At 40.9% G+C, this 19,628-nt stretch overlaps 2 protein-coding genes across 8 annotated transcripts in view; one reads left to right on the top strand and one right to left on the bottom strand.

The window, feature by feature from the left end:
* Window positions 1–8,654, top strand: part of TARBP1 (TAR (HIV-1) RNA binding protein 1) — a 59,115-nt gene extending 50,461 nt beyond the window's left edge. The window contains exons 25-30 of one of the 3 annotated variants that reach the window (XM_045536984.1): window positions 1,248–1,329; window positions 3,244–3,415; window positions 6,801–6,992; window positions 7,152–7,276; window positions 7,725–7,861; window positions 8,242–8,654. In XM_045536984.1, coding sequence (XP_045392940.1) covers window positions 1,248–1,329; window positions 3,244–3,415; window positions 6,801–6,992; window positions 7,152–7,276; window positions 7,725–7,861; window positions 8,242–8,428 — 895 coding nt within the window. In that variant the 3' untranslated portion in view covers window positions 8,429–8,654. Of the gene's footprint in view, window positions 1–1,247; window positions 1,330–1,564; window positions 3,223–3,243; window positions 3,416–6,800; window positions 6,993–7,151; window positions 7,277–7,724; window positions 7,862–8,241 lie in introns of those variants that run through there. The other 2 variants (XM_045536985.1, XM_045536986.1) reach the window with 2 other exon arrangements.
* A 3,304-nt stretch (window positions 8,655–11,958) lies between these two features.
* On the bottom strand, window positions 11,959–15,661 carry LOC123627432 (cytochrome c oxidase assembly factor 6 homolog). Of its 5 annotated transcripts, none has more exons than XM_045536977.1 (3): window positions 15,419–15,661; window positions 14,467–14,626; window positions 11,959–12,276 (listed from the first exon to the last, which is right to left on the bottom strand). In XM_045536977.1, the coding sequence occupies exons 1-3, from the start codon at window positions 15,529–15,531 to the stop codon at window positions 12,181–12,183; spliced, it is 369 nt and encodes a 122-aa protein (XP_045392933.1). In that variant the 5' UTR covers window positions 15,532–15,661; the 3' UTR covers window positions 11,959–12,180. The 5 variants fall into 5 exon arrangements, with proteins under 5 accessions (XP_045392933.1, XP_045392937.1, XP_045392934.1 ...); XM_045536981.1 differs by lacking the exon at window positions 15,419–15,661 and adding an exon at window positions 15,309–15,389; XM_045536978.1 differs by lacking the exon at window positions 15,419–15,661 and adding an exon at window positions 15,309–15,378 and having other exon boundaries at window positions 14,467–14,670.
* Between the last annotated feature and the right edge of the window lie 3,967 nt (window positions 15,662–19,628).

The following is a 19,628-nucleotide window of genomic DNA, read 5'->3' as shown; positions in this document are numbered from 1 at the left end:
TATTACCCACGTTTAGGAAATTGAACAGTATAGAAAGGCATCAAATAAAAACTCGACCGTCTCCGTCACTTTTCTTCTTCCTCCCTCCCTCCACCAAAGGCGAAACTCCAGCAAATTGGGTTTTCTTTTAATAGCTACCTAATATTCCATTGTGCAGCAGTGCCTTAAGTTAGCTCACAGCTGCCCCACTCGTGGACACTTTAGTAAGGTTTTGTTTTTTAAAATTAGACTTAACAGCCCTTTGGGATAGGCTGAAGGGAAGGCTGGAATAGAGAAAGGGGGAGGTGCAGAGGGTGGAGGAGACAGCAGAGTCCAAGGCAGTGGGGTCCGGAGCCCCGTTGAGGAGCTGCCCTTGGAAGAGCAACTCTAGAGAGTGAAGGGGAAGAGGGCGGGTGGGTAAGGAGGGGGCAGGAAGACGCAAGGTCTGTCTCCTGTCTCTCGTGCCAGTGACGTGCGGCCGTCTGCGGAGACGGAGCGGGGAGCTCAGCAGTGGAGAAGGTACGTTGGCCAGAGCAGGAGAATGGGCTCGCCAGAAAAATGTCCTGAAATTGCTACTGAGTTTTTGGGTTGATGATCATGAATTTAGACTGAAACCTGCCTGTTATGTTGTAAAATTTTGATCCTTACCTTTTTTGCCTTTTAAAACTTGACAACAAATGGGTTAAAAATGTAAGCCCTACTCACGTGAAGTTTGGTTTATGACAGTGGGTCCAGTTCGGCTGTGTGTTGTGAGCCTTCCGAGTAGACAGAGAGTGACTTAGGGAATGGTTTTCTCTCTCTGGAAGAAAGTTTACTGCCAGGGAGAGACTTCAGGGTTCCATCTCAGTAGTGTTTTGCTTCATTGTCAGGTGACAACCATCTTTCACCCTCATTGTGTGTCACTGAGCCCCGGCCTGAGTTCCTCACTCTCTTTGCACTCTCTGCTGGGCGGATGCTTGTACTTACAGCTCGGAGACCTGGGTTTTATTCTTGTTGAATCGTTGGTTTTTATATGACTTCGAAAGAGTTAACTTAATTTCTCTATTTGTCTTTGCATCCCATTTCAAAATGTGAAATTTAGTAAGTGCCAGTTTTTATACGTATGTTGAGCTCAGAGATACATATGTATAAATCTTAGGATAAAATCCACAAAGTTGTTCATTCCTTCTAAATTCCGGAGTACTTCTTTAAGATACCTAATTTATTTTTCCTGCCTCATCAAAGTTATTTCACTTGTCTGTAGCTCATGTCATATTTTTTTTCCTTAGGAATGCTAAGAAGAATTGGCAACGCATCCAAGAGCATTTCTTTTTTGCAGCATTTCACCCACTGAAGGATTATTGTCTGGAGGTGAGCAGAGAATGTCATTTGTAAATTCTCTACTATATCTTTAATGTTGATGCTTGTTTCCTGCCGTAGTAGTTGAAGGGTTATGATTAGGGTAAATTATTTTTCTTGCTTACAGACATCATCTTAACGTTTTAAATTTCTAAGTTTGATTTTGTCACTTTATGCAGATGACTTGCTTGCATTCCACTCTTAGGCAGTGAAAATTGGCTAGTCATTTTCACTTTCTATTTCTTAGGCAGTGTCTGGCTTGTAAACAGTGGAAGGGAATATTTAACTCTAAACAGAAATCTGTTCTGACATTAAAAGGAAATGAGTGAGAACATTTGTGCAGGTGAGATTTTACTGTACTGAAGCCCGTTGTTAATGAAAGAACAAAAAGACATACTCTTTTGTTAATGGCATTTTTTAGGTTCTGGGTAATGAAAATTGTGTAGCAAATCATATACCACCTCACTGCTTGTAACAATGTGCTTATGTAATTTTAGGAACCATAAACATATTTATTATGATTAATCTGTAAACTGATTCAATATATAAATTATCAGCATTTGCATAAATTAAATCACTTTCTCCTTTTTTCAACTCTGATTATAATTTGCTGCCCTTGAATTTAAAGCATTTGACCTAGACGACTTGTAAGTATCAGTAATGTTGACTACTATGCATAAGCAGTTTTTATAGTAGATTAATAATAAACTGGCCTTTAAAAAAAACAGATGTATATATTGTGAGGTATACATCATAGAACGTTAATGTGTATTTTCTGCTGCTTCACTGCAAATATTATTTAGGAATTTTCAAATATTTTAACATGCTCTGCTCTGTGTTCTTTAGTGCCCAGAGTGCTTTGTCTGCCATCTTTCTGCAGGACTGCTTTAATAACCCTAGTGTTAAGTCAGCCTTTTTCTGTTCAGTTCTCCAGCCAGGAGTAAGTCCTTCACTTCCCCCTTTCCCTCACCTCTGCCTCTGACTGCCTCACTCTCTTACATTTTATGTTTCATTCTCCATCAGTGATGTGAATCAGAACTATGTGTGTCAATTTGATGATGGAAGTTCACAAGAACTATGTCTCTCTATATATTTGGAGCTAAACTTAGTGCTCACTTAATAAACATTTGGTTGCAATATTATGCGAGTTTAAATTTGCATAAATATGGCATAATGAAAACCATATTCATTCTGAAAACTTCCATGAAGACACGCATACTGTTGTGAGTTTATCATTTCAGTTTTAAATTGCCTGTTACTTGGGCTTCTGCTTCTTCTGTGCCTTTTCACTGTGGATTTCTTTTCTGGTTTCAGTTTTCTTTTAGTATACAAGAAAAAGAGAGGATTGTTTATGTGATGACTGTTTATAGTGGAGTCACACTGCAGTTCACAGAACATTTCCATGTGCTGTTTTAATCTGACTTTACCCTCATTTAACAAATGAGGAAGTCGAAGCCAAGAAAGGCTAAATGGCTTGCCTGGTGCCACACAGCTAAATTACACAGTCAAGCCAGAATTCAGATTCTGAATGTGTCTAATGGTAACGAGAGTCAAAGATTTGTCATCAAAAGAGCTTGAGTTTGAATGCTTAAAGAGGTTTTTGGTTATCAGTAAATTGCAGTTTTAGAACTGATTAGTTCCAAAACACTTTGTGTTGTTGTTAGGAGCACACTGGTTTATTACAGTTAGAAGTGCGGGAGTAGAGGATCTGCCTGCTGTCAGGGATTCCCTAAATAAATCCCCCAGTTTCTTAGAGAAGATGAGAAATATATATGAATAGTTGCTGTAAGATGTAAATGGAAATATGTAAGTTGATCATATAGTTTGAAAGAATACATCAATAATAATAAAGCTGTACTTTAAACATGTTATATATTTCTTATTTTTTTAAGGGGAAAAATTCAGATTTTATACTTCTCTTTTCAGACCATATTTTACATCCTTCCACGCCTCTCGGGGCTCATTGAAGATGAGTGGATCACCATTGATAAATTTACCAAATTCACCGACATTCCTTTAGATACAGGATTTCAGTGGTACCTTTCTGAAACTCAACTTTGTGAACTAAAACCAGGTGACTGGTCTCAGCAGGACATAGGTAAAAAGAATTTTCCTTTTTTTTTTTTTTTTCTCGTTGATAATAACACTTTTTCACTGATGCGGGGGACTCTGCCCCTCCACTTAAAAGACCATGAAAAAATATGGCATAACTTTGGCACTTTTAGTTGAAAGTTAGCTTTGCTGTAAAAAGCCAGAGAGGCTGATCTGCTTTATATAAAGCTAGTGGCTTCTCTTTTCTTTTTAGTAGCAGAGTTCATTAATATTCATTGCTCTTCTACTGTATATAGCTATAAAAATAAAAATGTTCAAAAGGGCCAAATTATGAAATCTCTTTTTTCGTCCCTGATGGGAACAAGGCAGCGCTCTGGCATCCAGTCCCTTCTTGGTCTGTGTGGGCATCACTCCTGTCACTCCCTGTGTTAGCCCTTCTGTATCTCCCGCCTGCCTTGTGCGCTCACTCCTTTCCTTCAGCTTTCTCTGGGACCCGAGTCTCTGTCTGTTGCTTACCTCTGCTGCGAAAAAGCAAGGATCAAGTTCCCTTCCCCATTTTAACAATCACAGCTTCTTAACAGTTGCGTAGTAGTCTGTACTCCTTTCAGTTCTGTCCCTCCCGTTTTGTCCTCACTCTGGCTCCCCCTGACTCATGACCACCATTGAAACTTCTTCTAGGAAATCAGAAATTTTCTTTGTCTCCTTCTTTCCGGAATCTAAATGGATGCTCTTCTGTTATCATACCCGACCTTTCTGTAACGTTCAATTCCTAGTCACTAGCTATCCTGATTTTCCTCCTAACTCTGACTCTCCTCCCTCCCTCCCTCCCTCTCTCTCTCTCTCTCTCTCTCTCTCTTTGTTTTTTTTTTTTGTTTGTTTCTTTTGAGACAGGGTCTTTTTCTGTCACCAGGGCTAAAGTCCAGTGGTGTCATCATAGCTCACTGCAATCTCACACTCCTGGGCTCAAGTGATCCTCGTGCCTCAGCCTCCCAAGTAGCTGGGACTATAGGCCCGTGCCCTGCTAATTTTTCCATTTTTAGTAGAGATGGGTTCTTGCTCTTGCTCAGGCTGGCCTCAACCTCCTGCCTGAAGCAATCCTCCTGCCTCGGCCTCCCAGAGTGCTAGGATTACAGGCGTGAGCCACCGCACCCAGTTTCCTCACTCTTCTTTTATGAGTCTCCCCCGACTTGTTTCTTACATTTGTGGTTCTCTAAACTTCTCGTGTTTTCAGGAATCCCTTGGACAACTTGTTAAAAATGCAGATTTCATGTCCTATCCTTAAATTTTAACTCAGTATCTCTGGAGGAGAGTTCTGAGAAAGTGCAATTTTTATCAAGCACTTTAGGCAGTTCACTAATGTATTTTAAGACGTATCACCTTAGGCTGGACCTAGTGGCTCATACCTGTAATCCCAGCACTTTGGAAGGCTAAGATGGGAGGATCACTTGAGCCCAGGAGTTTGAGGCTGCAGTGAGCTATGATAACACCTGTACTCCAGCCTGGGCGACAGAGTGAGATCCTGTATCTTAAAAAAAAAAAAAAAAAAAAATCACCTTAAATTTATTTATTCATTCAACAAAGATAGATTGTCTCCTGTGTGCTAAGCATAAGACCAAGTCCCTGCCCTCATGGCACTCACATTCCTGCAGAGGAGACAGCCATAAACAAATGTCTACTAATAGGTCAGGTATTGAGCAGAGACCTCAAGGAATTAAGAGCAAGGCAAGCCAAGATCTATCTGGGGAAGGGCTTTCCTGGATAAGGCAGAGCAAACGTGGAGACTCGGGGAGAAGAGATAGTAACGGGGGCACTTCTTGAGTGTGGTCAGGTAGAGACTGGGAGGAGAAAGAAGAGGGGCGACGTGTGTAGACAGCTGTTGAGTTCTGCCTTAGAGCAGAGCCGAGAAATAGTATCAGCCAGATGGCAAAAAGGCTGACGAGCTCTTTCTGTTTGTTTTTGGTGAAGAGAGGCATGCGGTAGGGTTTTTATGCTGAGGCTTAAATGTCAGTACCCCCTGAATGTTTTCCCTGGCCTGCCCTTCTCACTCTGCTCTCCCTGAGCACTGTCATTAATGTCTACAACTGGGAACCACCACCTCCATGACTAATGTTCAAACTTCCATCTCCTTCACAGCCTCTGTCCCAAGCCCACTAGACATTTGTACCCAGATATTCCATAAGTTCTATAAAATCAACATCTAAACTAAATTTACCTCTCTGCCCAAAGTGTGTCTATATACCCTCTGTTTCAGTAGTGTCGCTTGGTCATCATAGAAGTTGTTCTTTTCCTGTTTTCTGTCTTGCCACATCGTCTGTTACCCAATCTTGGTGATTTTGCTTCCAAAGTCTGGTTTCTCCTCCTCTTTAAACCCTCTTGCGTTCACTTAATTTAGACTTCATTGTCTTTACCTGGACTCGTGCAAAAGCCTATTAATGGTTTCCTGTCCCCAGTATAGCCTCCACATCTTTTGAGAAGGGATTTCTGTAAAACACAACGGTAGTACTGTTTTCCCCCTTCTTAGAACCCTTCAGTGGCTCCTAGCTGTAGGAAAGTTCTTTATCATGATAAGCGAAGCCCTGCGATCTGGTCCAAACCATCTCCCTCCGTTCCATTGCAGGCTGTGAGCTAGCCCAGAGTTCTTGCTGCTGCTGGCTTTGCAAATCCCCTTCCCGTGAGCCTCCCTGGGCCTCACCCTGTCCGTTCCTCCCCTGGACGTTAGTAATCCCCGTCCGTGCGAGCATGCCCTCGCTGTGGTCCTGTAGATATTTGCACGTCTGTTCCATCCCCAGTAGACTAAGTGCTCCTCGACTGCAGTTGAGGAAGAGCTCCGGAAGTAGCGTCTCAGCCCTGCGTGACAGAGATGAAGCCAGTGCAGGTCCAGAGGTTAATAACATCCCGAGTACTTACCGGTTTAGTCAAGAGATAACTAACTGCTTTGTAGAATAGCCTTCATTTTAGAAAAGTTCTCACCAGTTACTTGTATTTAAGATAGAGATTTTATTTATGTTGTTTTCAGGAATATAATATTTCCACAGAAAATTCTAATCTAAATATACTATTGTTTGTAAGATACACCATTATTTTACGTATTACCAAGAAAAAATGTTACCAAACTGTGACACCTTGTTGATTCTAAGATGCTTCCCAATTTCAGATATGTTAAAATGTGAAAAAATATGCATCTTATATTTTCATGAAATGCTGTAGTCTATTGGTTAGTAGAGCTGAATTTGGAAACCTAAAATTCCTATTTAAAATGGCCGTAGCGTCTGAATCCAAGTAAAGTTCTTCATTTAAGAATAATTAAACAAATCTCATTCTAAACTAATGATTTTAAACTCTTAAAAATACATATAAATGTGTAAATAAATACATATAGAGAGAGATTCAGATTCATTTACATATGGGATTATTTTCTTTGTCCCTCCCAGGTTCTGACTCAGTTGAAGCAGACAGCCAGCCGGAGTGGACCAATGTTCAAAGGAAGATCATCCCGTGGAAAAACAAGGCTCCGGAGTTAGACCTGGAGCTCACGTGTCAGGATCGTGCTGCCAAACTTGGAAAGTCGATTAATAGATTGATTGTAGTGGCCTCACTCATAGATAAACCAACCAATTTAGGAGGTAAAGTTGTAGTTTTCCAAGGAGCTTCCTTAATATCTTTTGGTCTTAAAAGTTTTTAATCAGTCTACGGCCACGGGAGCTCCAGAGAAACGCACGGGACATAACGAGCTCAGCGTTATGTTGGAAACAGTTGTGGTAATTTCGGGTGGTTTTGTGCAGGACTGTGCAGGACCTGTGAGATATTTGGGGCCTCGGTGCTCGTTGTCGGCAGCCTTCAGTGTGTCAAGGACAGACAGTTTCAGCACCTCAGTGTCTCGGCAGAACAGTGGCTTCCTCTAGAGGAGGTGGGTGGGAAGTAATTTATCATTAAAGTTTTTACTTGTGAAAATATTTTGTCGTGCTGTATCTTCATGCATTAGTCCTTTTGCAATAATATACGGTAGCATAGCCTTTAATGGTTTAAAAATAATGCTTAAAAGTGAAATACAGCCCACTTCTGTTCTCCTATTTCTTTTATTGTGTTTCCCATTGTTGGATTTTTAGAAATCATCAATAATGTAGAATTCTTTTCAGTAAAATATGTCCTGTTACAGCTTACTCTTGATTTAGGAATAATTCTTACAGATTTTTGTGATGTTGGGAGTTCTTTTTTATAGTATATAAATCTGTCCTTTTCCTTTTAAAAGGGCTTAGTTTAATAAGTTGGGTTTTTTTTTTTTTAGCTCTTATTTTACTCCAAGCAGGGCTATAACTGAATGGTTTAATATCTACTCTTTTTGAACTTATATTAAGGTAAAACCACCTCAGCTAATTGATTATCTGCAACAGAAAAAAACAGAAGGTTACACCATCATTGGAGTGGAACAGACTGCCAAAAGTGTAGACCTAACCCAATATTGCTTTCCTGAGAAATCTCTACTCTTGTTGGGGTAAGAAAATTCTGTTGCCCGTATGTTCTCTGAGCCCCAGTCTAGAAGCTCTTACCTTTCTAATTTACAGTTACCTAGACTCCTGATCTTTTTTGACTTGTTAATGGAAAGCCTCCCTAGTTTTCTTTTCATTTCAGCTGCCTGGGCTGGTCAGGTGAACACAGAACTGACCCATAAGTCTTTTTGTTACACTCTGAGTAATTTCCTGGTACCATGGACTTGCTTCATTTGTAATCTGTCCCCTTCAGTAACATTCAGACTATCTAAGAGTCTTCTTGCCTGCTGGTCCTAGATAGTAACAAAAATAAAAAAAGCATATCTAAGAGAAAAATTATTTAATACAGGAAAACTAACCTTTCCTCCTCCACTTTTTTTGTCAGAAACGAACGTGAAGGAATTCCAGCGAATCTGATCCAGCAGCTGGATGTTTGTGTGGAAATTCCTCAACAGGGCGTTATCCGCTCACTGAACGTCCACGTGAGCGGCGCTCTGCTAATCTGGGAGTACACCAGACAGCAGCTGCTCGGGCGCGGGGACACCGCGTCACCCAGCCTGCGCCGTGTCTGAGCTGAATTGTCAGTGCTGTTGAAACTTTAAAAAAAAAACTGTTTGGACTCCTGAAATAGCTTCTGAAATTTACTAGGATAATTTATGTTTCTTTTTTCTTGCAATTTAATGCCAAAACTTTTTCATGTGCCTTAAGTCCATTACTACATATTATCCCCTTTAATAAACACTTTGGACTAAAATTGTATTGCTGCTTTAATACAATATTTTAAGCAATTGTGGAAATGAAATGTATTTTAAAGAGATAATTTCTTTCCTAGAAGCCAGTACTGTCAGAAATGTGGGCTGTGGTGACAGACAGAATTAACGCAGCTCATCTAGAAATACCCTTAAGTACCCTGAAGTCACGAGGAGGGACCACGGGGAGGTCGCGGTAAAGGTTCTGAATGAAGAGGAGTCATTGGCCTCTTTTTGCTGTTTTGCATCTACTGTTTCCTCTCAGATGCTCAGCCAGCTTCCCAGTGAGGTTCATGGTGCTCAGGTGATAGGCTGTAATTTGTTTCTAAAGCCGTGAACTAGGCCATAATCATTCACATGAAGTTTTTATGAAATTTTTCATATACCACCTTTGCTCAGAGAGATCAAATAGTGGCTAGAAATGGTCTATATTCTGACCACTATAAACATGAACCCAAAGGTGGAATCACTCCTAGATGTCGTTACCGAAACTGAGAATGAAACCCGTGATGAGTGTGGATTTACTGTTTGTGTTCTTGATTTTTTTTGTTACTCAATATTTAGGTTATTTCATTATTTAATGGTAGCTATCTATCACCACCCAGCAATCAACTTCAATTATGTCTGGTCCCTTTTAATAATATTGAAATTTCAGAGTTCCTTACCTGTATATATTTTTAATCCTGTAGTTTTATTTTGAAATGACTTCTGTTTTGCAGAAGGGTTGCAAAGAGAGTGCACAGTTTCCATATACCCTACACCGGATGCTTCCTGTGCATTTATCAAAACCAAGAAACTGACAGTGATAATGGTGCTGTTCACTAACCTACAGACTGTTCAGCTCTCCCATTTTTCCACTGTCCTTTTTCTGTCCCAGGAGCCAACCCAGGATACCAGATTGCACTTACTCATCGTGTCCCCTTGGTCTCTGATCTGACAGATGTTCAGTCTTTCCTTGTCTCTCGTGACCTGAATGCTTTTGAAGAGTACTGGCCAGGTACTTTGTAAATGTCCCATAATTTAGGTTTGTCAGTTGTTTTCTCATTAGAGTGAGATTATGGGTTTTAAGGAAGAACACTAAAGTGGTGAAGTGCCTTCTCATCAACAATTCCCTTAAGCCAAAGCCTAATCCAGAGAAAGGCTCCAACTCTTCAATTCTGTGAAGGCTGGGAGAGTTGAGGAAGCTGTAGAAGAAAAGTTTGAAGCCGGCAGAGGTTGGTTCGTGAGGTTTAAGGAAAGGGAGGTGCAAGGTGAAAGCAGCAAGTTATCCAAAAGATCAGCTAAAATCATCGATCAAGGTGGCTACGCTACGCAACAGATTTTCAGTATGGACAAAACAGCCTTCTATTGGAAGATGCCATCTGGGACTTCCATAGCTGGAGAGGAGAAGTCAATGCCTGGCTTCAAAGGTTCAAAAGGGGCTAATGCAACTGTTGACTTAAGTTGAAGCCAGTGCTCATTTACTATTCCAAAAATCCTTAGGGCCCTTAAGAATTATCCAAATCTGGTCTATCTGTGCTCTATAACTGGAACAACAAAGCCTGGATGACAGCACATCTGTTTACAGTGTGGTTTACTAAATATTTTAAGCCCACAGTTGAGACCTAGTGCTCAGAAAAAAAAGACTCCACAATATTACTGCTTATTGACAGCACACTTAGTCACCCAAGAACTCTGATGGAGGAGGTAACTGCAGACGTGGTAGAAACAGCCAGGAAACTAGAATTAGAAGTGGAGCCTGAAGATGTGACTTAATTGCTGCACTGTCACGATCAAACTTGATAAGGAGTTGCTTCTTGTGGATGAACAAAGAAAGGGGGTTCTTGAGATGGAGTCCACTCCTGGTGAAGATGCTGTGAATGTTGTTGAAGTGACAAACAACGGATTTTGAATATTACATAAACTTAGTTGATAAAGCAGCAGCAGGGTGTAAGACGACTGAGTCCAATTTTGAAAAGTTCTACTGTGGGTAAAATGCTGTCAAACAGCATTGCATGCCACAGAGAAGTCTTTTGTGAAAGGGAGAGTCAATCAATGGAGCAAATGTCACTGTTGTCTTGTTTTGAGAAATCACAGTGGCCACCCCAACCTTCAGCAACTGTCATGTGGATCAGTCAGCAAACACCATGAAGCAAGACCCTCCACCAGCAAAAAGATTACAACTTGCTGAAAATTCAGCTGATCATTAGCATTTTTGAGCAATAAAGTTTTTGATTATAGACATTTTTTAGAAATAATGCTATTGCATATTTAATTGACTACAGTGTAATATAAACATATATGCACTGGGAAACCAAAAAATTCATGTAACCCACTCTATTGTGATAACTTGCTTTACTGCAGTGGCCTGGGACTGAACCTGCAATATCTCCAAGTTACGCATGTCCTTTTTTTTTTTTTTTGACAGTGATTGAAGCTTATTCCATAATAGCAATAATTCAAAAATAACCCCCTTGTCCAAACTTAGCCAACTTCTTACTGGCTAAATATATGATGATGTGCCCATCCAATGGATACTGTGATTCCCTTGAGCTGTACTTTCAGCCTCTAGATTACTTATACTACCTAATACAATGTAAATGCTGTTGAAATAGTTGTTTTAGTGTATTTTTTAAATCATTTTTTAATTGCCTTTTCTTTTGCTATTTTCAACCTGCAGTTGGTTGAATCTGTGGACGTGCAGCGTGCAGACAGCGGCGGCCGACTGTGTAGCTCTGCATGTGATTGGATCTCTGCTTTCACGTGTTATATAGTGTTCAGCATCCAGGCCTCCACATGTTAGATTTATACCTAAATATTCGTCTGACTTTTTACTTTGTTGGTACTATTATAAATGGTGTATTTTTTTATTTTAAATTCCAATTGTTCACTGCTGATACGTAAGAATATAATTTTGCGTATATTGACCTTATTTCTTGCAACCTTGCTTTGACTTACTATTATAGTTCTAGTTTTTTTGGTCCATCTTTTGGTATATTCTACAAGATAATCATACTATCTGTGCACAGAGCCAATTTTATTTCTTCCCAGTATGTATGCTTTTTATTGCTTTTTTTTTTTGGTCCTACTGAATTAGCTAGGAATCCAGTCACTGTCTCATCTTTAAGTATGATATTAACTGTAGGATATTTTTATAAATGGTGTTTATTTCACCTGCATATTTTAAATTCAGCGTTCTTTCAACCTCATTTGTAGTGCCTGTATTAAGATGCCAATTCCCAGGGACATACAGTGACAATCTACTTATTTCAGTTTCTATTTGTATCTATGATAAATAATATTTGCCTACTACCCATCCTCTAATTTTAAAAAAAGTACATGTATTTTTATAATAGGTTTTAATTTTTTTCTTAAAATGTAGATTTTTTACTAAATTAAAAGTAAGCATATTTAATATCATTTTATTTCAATTCTTCATGGATCTTCTATTCCATGATCCTTTCAGTTATTAAGTGTTGTGTACAGGGAACAAGTACTGAGTTTACCATGATTCAAACTATTGTCCCACAGTCAGCAGAGCTCTTTGAATGTCCAGAAAGAGTAGTTTCAACCACTTTGAAAAGTTCAGAAACAGCTTAGGATTTTGCAGTTCTTCCTAAAGGCTGGGGTTTTCCTGCTTCGAATTCTTCTTTAAATTTTAAGAAGTCTCTTCTTTTATCAAAATATTTTACCTGTCGAGAAACAAAAGGATTTGAAATATGGGCAAGTTATGCAGCTTAGGTAAAGCAAAAGCACACATTTAAATGTAACAAATTAAATTTACAATATAAATTGTATAAGTGGTTTCAGTGATTTATATTCTAGAACCATATTCAATCAGGGCTTTTGATGAATAAATTACTCCCTGGACAAGACAAGTGCTTTAACTGATGGGGAACACGGTCATTCCTCTCCTTTGCCCCTTGGCGGCGCCACTGGCTGAAGAGAGCTTGCACTCGGCTGGGCAGTGGGAGGGTAGTGGGAAAGTGGGAGGGTCTATTAGCCATTAGCTTGGAGAAAAACGGATGGGGCTTTAACTACATGATGAGTGCAATGCGCACTGTCTGGGGAATGGACACGCTTGAAGCTCTGACTCGGGGGGATGGGCAGTACACGGGCAATACATATAACCTGAACTTTTGGACCCCCATAATAAGCTGAAATAATAATAAAAAAAAAAAGCAGTGAGTTTTAGGTGGAGAGAGAGAGAATAAAAGTGGGCCTGAAGTGGGACTTCCCAAAGGCACTAGGCCAATGACTCCCAACCATGGTTATCCCCCAGAACCCCCTGTGGAGCCACAGCCCTTTTAAAGGAAGGGCTCTATTTCTAAAAATTCATTAGATCTGGGATGAGGTCTAAGACACAGCTTTTTAAAAAAATGTCCAGACGATTCTGATACTTAACCTGAGTAGAAAATCACAACCAGGCTGTTAAAAGCAGCTCTCATAGAGACGAGGTTCTGGGAAAATGTGAGGGTGGGGTGGGGGTAGAAGCTGCTAACACTCGGGTCACAGCTTTCCCCTAATGGCTGGCTCTTCATCACCAGCCAGACCTCCCCCCCCACCCCCGCCAGGGCCCCAAGTAACTCTTTGCTCTCAGCCTCACCCTGCTCTCAATCACCCTGGGGGCCAGAGAGAAGAGAGTAAGACCACCCAGGAGGAGAAAGTACAGGCAGTAGTAGTATCAAGGTGTCAAAGGATTTACCTTTGATATCAGCCCCAATTCTGACATTTTCCACCTAATTCTTTCTTAAACCAGGAGGTGCTCTCAACGCATCTATCTAAGGGGAAGACCATAGCTGTACATTTTCTGCTTGAATCATCTAATCATAAAGTCCCACGCTTATCAGTTTTGTTTATACATTTAATCTTCATGATAATCCCATGAAATGGGCTGTATCATGCTGATTTTTCAAATGAAGAGTTCATCTAAGGAGATTTCTACGCAATGCATTCCTCCCCAGCTCAGCCCACCAATATGACCCCCACTCTCCACCACACCCTTCTTGTCTCCTTCAAAGCCCTAGACTATCCATTTAAAAATTTGAGGTGTGAAAGGGTAAAGATCATTTCTAAAACCACTTCATTTCTAAAACTATCTGTTTTCAAACTACATGGTATACTTTGGAGCAGCATGAAAGAGTGAAAAAGCATGTTCAAACCCAGGTTCAAATCTCATGTCAGCCAGTTGGGCCTGCCTTAGAATTACAGCTCTGCCACTGACTGAGTAATTAATACTGTGAAATTTATTTCAATGCTCTTAGCATCAGCTGCCTCCTCCAGAAATTGAGAGGAACAATACCCATCTTAAAGGGTATTGATGAAGATGAAATGTCAAGCACTTAGCACGTAGGGCCCCTTAGTAACCTCAACGTCAGTTCCCTTCCCAATCTCTCCTTACACTGAGGATGGGCAATACACAGCATGAATACCTGTCAGCGAGGCAGAACCCACCACATGAACCTTTTCTTTCTTCTGCTTACCAAACTCCTTTCTATATGATTTTGTGTGATCAACTGGGAATGCTTTATTTTGGGGGTAGCTCTAGGCTCAGAAACTTGCCAGCTCCTGCCCAAGATTAAATACTACTTCAGAAGATCCCCAAGAATTCTACCAGTGAAGTGAGCTGGAATTTTTTTGGTTATTGTTTCTATGTTTGTTTGTTGTGTTTTTGAATGATCTTTAATGTGTCAGGGGACATCCTCCAAAGGTTTGCCTGATGTAAGTATATAAAACAAGCCTGGATTACCAGACAAGGTTTTCTCTGCTTCACAAAGAACTGATTGGCTGACATAACTCAGTGCTTCATTTCTTAGCCTACCACTCACACTGTGAGCTCAGTGTATTTCAACAGGGAACAGAAACACATCAGTGTTACTTACCCACTGTTGGGGACAACTTGATTCAAATGAGCTTCTTAACTTCTTGCATTGAGAAGCATCCTCTGTGTTCTCATCTAAACACTTCCAGTACTCGTCCCGGGCACCCCAGCAAGCCTGCCTTTCCTTCATGGTTGGGGCTGCCATTCCTAGGGGCATGAAGCTGTTGGCCAAAACAACAGCTGACATTAACAATGAACTAGTAATCTAAAGAGAAGGCAAGAAAAAAAAACTGTCATTGTCCCCTTCCTTTAAAAAAAAAAAAAGGTATGCCTAGTGATTTTAATGATGCAACTGACACCAATCAGTTCTCAATTAATGATACCGTAAGGGCACTCGCTCCGGCTTATCGCATACCCTGTGTAATGTGATCCAGGGCTGGGGCCGCAGGGTGGTCTCGGAAAACCCAGGTTAGAACTGTGGCGCTCTCGCACCCTCTGCCACTAAGGGCGACTCACTCACTCTCCAAGCCCGTGTCCCCACCGGTAACGCGGGGAGGGCGGTGCCCAGTTTACAAGGTCGCTGTTCGAACCCAAGCGCTGTGCGCGCTGTGCAAATAAGCGTGCGGGGACACGGTCACCGAGCGGGGCTGGCAGCGCCACGCCGTGCTGCACTGGAGAAACCTGCCGCATGGGGACAGCAAGGGACACCCCCGTCCCCCGCCCCGGGCCCGTTCTCCACGCCCCGCCCGGACACCCCAGCAAGCCGGCCTCCCCGTCCGCCCAGGTCTGGCCTCCCTTCGGCGCCAAGGGGAGGAAAAGGTCGCGCAGCTCGACAGCCAGCAGAGGACGGCGCTGCAGCGTCGCCTTGCCGGCTCGAACTCAGCCAGCGTAGCCCTCTCCTACCGCAAAAATCCATTCACGCGGCCAAACAGCCGGTCCTATGCTGACCCTCGCGGGCTACCGTCTACTTTTCAGGGAGGGGCGGGACTTCCTGTTCCGTTCTTTTCTTTTACCTGCCGGACGGACTTCCGGCCTGGGAGGGCGAGGTTCCTGGTTCCCACCTTGCCGAGCTGCGGCGTAAATGGGAGTCGGTCACTGCTCCGAGCGGCCTTGGCGCTGTTGACATCTACCTCTTTCCCTGCATCTGTCCACGTCTTTGACGGACTAGGCCTCTTTCGTCAATTTAAATTTCTGTATATTTCTCGCCCGGCGCCGCCCGGAAGGCTTAACTTGCGAGCCAGGCGAGCCGGCCCCTTCGGCGGCACGTTTGCACCTGAGGGTGCGGGAGCTGCGCGGGGCGCGACGGGGCCGTGACGTCTTAACTCCGCGCTTCATAAATTTAAAAAAAAAAAATAAAAAAAGAAAAACAAAAAAAACGAAACCACCCAGAAAGAGGCGGTACGCCGCAGGGACCCATGTCAAATTAATGACCAAGCTGAGAACCAGGGAAGTACAGATGGGTCAAGGGAGTGGGGCAAATAAGTATTTGTATTGCTTTAATCTCACCTGTGGCTTTTTTTACCCCCCTTCACCGCCAAGATTTTTTAAGAAGGGAGGAGAAGAGCTACTTCAAATATATTGAGAGGATGTTATTTTTAATATATACGTTCATATCTCTAAGCACTGTCAATGGAAAAGAAGACAAACTCTGTAAAAGTATTTAAAGAGGTTTATTCTGAGCCAGATTTGAGGACCATGACCTGGATGGAGCCAGGCCCAAGAAGCCTTGAACAAGTGGATCGGCTGTGGTTGGGTTACAGTTTGGTTTTATACGTTTCAGGGAGGCAGGAATTGCAGGTAAAGTCATAAATCAATACATGGAAGGCATACATTGTTTTTGCCCCAAAAGGTGGGGGATCTCTAAGCAGAAGTTTACAAGCCATAGGTGGGTTTAGGGATTCTTTAGTTGACAATTGGCTGATAGAGTAAGACTGCCTAAGAGACCAGGAGTCAGTGGAAAGAAATGCTTGAGTTAAGCTTATATAAAGGTCTTCTGTCTTTCATGTGATAGAAAGCTATACCAGAATCAGGTAGGGAAGTAAATCTCATTATACTGGGTTAACATAAACCTCTTTTGTGAGATTTTTATCATTTGTAGGCATGACTCACCAGGCCCCCTTAGAAAGGAATTTGGGCAAAGGAGAAAGATCAGAGTTTAGTCCTCAGTACAAGCTTTATTAAAAAGCATGTTTATGGTCAGTCGTCTGGCATCTCATTCTCAACAGATTCCATCTGCTCCATCATCTAGTTTTAAAAGCGCGTATGTAATTCGTAAGCAATTTACAGCTCTGCATTCAGTGCTGGTGTTCCATGCTTTTGAAATTCGACATATACAGACTTAGGGTGGCTATGTGAAGCTAAGTACCACCAAACATATATGTTCTACAATATGGAAAATATTTCTCTACCCACCCACTTCTTTTACACTATGTTTTACCAAGGTCAGTTTATGTAAGATAATATCTTTTAAATATGACTGATGAGGTATATAAGGGATGAAAGGAATCTTAGATGGCTTCTGAGTCTAAAAAAATAAATGTATGTATTTTAAATTTAAAATTTATATGTACCTAATGGTAAATATACATGAATCATAAAGTGAAACTTGACAGAATTAGAAAGAAAGAAATTCCTGGTCATATTGGGTGATTTTAAGAGGTCTTTCTCAGTAACTGTTAAGCAAGAGAAAAATCAATAAGGATGTAGCCAATTTGAATAACATGCTTTGCAAACTTGACCTAATTAATATATACAGAATAATGCAACCCAAATCAGAATATATCAACATGGCACATCACCAAAAGTGACCACAGTCTTAGCTATAAAGCAGTTCAGCAAATTTAAAAAATGGAAAATCATTTAGCACATTTATTTTTCACCACAATGCAATTAAGATAGAAATCAATAAAGAACTATAAAACCAAGTCCAAATAGCCCATATACCAAGAGTCAATGGTAATGAGAAAATATTTTGAACTGAATGATAAAATACCATAGCAACACCTGTGGGATGAAGCTAAAACAGTACTTAGAGGGACATTAATAGCCATAAGCAAATATATGAGAAAAAACATGGAAACATCTTGAGCAAAACATCCTTTTTCAAGAAGTTAGAAAAAAAGAGAGCAAAATAAGCGTAAAGAAAGTAGAAGCACAGAAATAATGTTAAGAACAAAAATTAACATAAAATGGGAAACAAAAGCAGTGGTGTGCCAGAGCCAGCTCATACTGGCTTGGGATAGCCAATTGTGCACACAACTTGCCAGCTCTATGATCAATAACATCAAATTGGTAGCCTGAAATTGCTCATGATGGGAAAATTCACACTATGGAAAGCAGCAAGCAAGCCAGGATTTTGTTTTGTTATGTTTGGAGCCAATTCAACTCAAGGATACTGTTTAGGATACATACATAAGTAGTAAAGGTATAAAGAAAAGCAAAGAAATGATTATCACAAATGGAGATTTGATAAGGGAGGCCTATATGGGGAGCTTTTGGGATGCGGACAGTGTTTTATTTCTGGACCTGGGTGTTTGCTTTATATTAAGGTGGTTAAATATGAAATGTCTGATTTCAAATGAAAAGTTTATTATATATCAAACAAGAAGCAGTACAATTAATCAAAGTATGCGCCTAAACTATTGACACAGCTTTGACATCTTAATGGTAGCTTGCTTATGCCAGCAGTGAAGAAGCCTGGAGAGTGAGTGGTGATGAAATTGCCAACGGCGTTTTCCACAGCTTGTTGAGAATTGAATATGTTTCCTTGCAAGAAGTGACCCAAAGCCTGGAAGAAGGGGTAGTCAGTTGGTGCAAGGTCTGGTGAACACAGTGGATGACAGAGAGTTTCCAAGTCCAGCTTCTGTAGTTTGAGCAGCATTGTTTTTTGCGACATGTGGTCTTGCAAGAGGATTGGCCTGTCTCTAGTGACCAATCTCAGCTGCGTAATCACAAGCACCCTCATCATTTTGTCCAGTTGGTTACAGCAGACATCCGCTGTAATCAACTGACCAGGTTTCATGAAGCTGTAATGGATAATACGAGCGCTGAATCACCAGACAGACACTTTTTTGATGAATATTCAGTTTTGGGCTGCGTTTCAGCACTTCATCTTTGTCCAAACATTGTGCCAAATGCTTATGATTGTCAAAAAAAATCCATTTTTCATCCCACGTGACAATACAGTGTAGAAATGGTTCGCATTTATGTCGTGACACAAAGAAATGCAAGCTTCAAGATGATATCTCTTCTGATGCTTGTTTAATTCATGTGGAACCCATCTATCTAGCCTCTTTACCTTGCTGATTTGTTTCAAATGGTCCAACATTGTTGGAATAGTAACCTCAAACCTTGCTGCTAATTCACACAAAGGCTGAGATGGATTCGCCTCCACCGCAGATTTCAGCTCATCATTATCCACCTTGGTCTTAGGTCACCCCCGTGGCTTATTTTCAAGATTAAAATCACCAAAACTGAATTTCTCAAACCATCGACCTACTGTGCGCTCATTAGCCACATCCTTCTCAAACATGTCACTGATATTTCTAGCTATTTGTGCTGCACTGGTTCCACAACTGAACTCTTATTCGAAAATAACATGAATTTTTGACTTATCCATGGTTTCGCAAAAATTGCTCTAAAAAATTTGAAAGACAATCACAAGCCAAAACGTGCATTTGAAAGACAAGATTGTACCTTCACAATAAAAATAAAACAAGAAGTGTCAATGTGAAATGTCAGCGATATCAACTGTCAAACTTAGTACTTAAGAAAATCGGACATTCCATACTTAATAACCTAATAATTATTATTTAAATAAACTGTACATCTATGTTTTATTCACTTTTCTGTATGAATGTGTATCTCCCAATTCTTAAACAAAATGAATAATTGGCCTGAGAAAGGTCATCTTTAGAATTGACTCACAGAGAGGTAAAAATAATGGTCATATGGATTATTTATACCGCTATTACTAAATGTTTAATGAATTTAAATATCATGTCACCGTAGGTCACATTTTTCACCAATGAAGAGCACTTTATGTGCTCTTTGAGGTCAAAGGTCAGTAGACTCTACTGCTAAATGTCACTTGTGCAGCTAAGCAGTTCCTGCTGGTCTGTGGTCGGCCCAAGGCACAGACAAGGAAATTGTCACCAGGGAGGTTCAAAGAATTGCAATGCCATTCCCCACCGTACCCACTGGGAAACACTGATTTAAACCACA

Source organism: Lemur catta, chromosome 25 (assembly GCF_020740605.2).
Source record: "Lemur catta isolate mLemCat1 chromosome 25, mLemCat1.pri, whole genome shotgun sequence".
Classification (NCBI taxonomy): Eukaryota; Metazoa; Chordata; class Mammalia; order Primates; family Lemuridae; genus Lemur; species Lemur catta.
This window is presented reverse-complemented; position numbering and strand designations above follow the sequence as displayed.

Bases quoted from the DNA above. Each gene is read 5' to 3' on its own strand.
- LOC123627432 (XM_045536977.1), bottom strand. From the start codon at position 15,531: ATGTCAACAGCGCCAAGGCCGCTCGGAGCAGTGACCGACTCCCATTTA. The intron at 14,627-15,418 runs GTAAAAGAAAAG...TTTGGCCAACAG, and splicing joins GCCGGAAGTCCGTCCGGCAG to CTTCATGCCCCTAGGAATGG. The intron at 12,277-14,466 runs GTAAGTAACACT...GTTTCTCGACAG, and splicing joins CAAGTTGTCCCCAACAGTGG to GTAAAATATTTTGATAAAAG.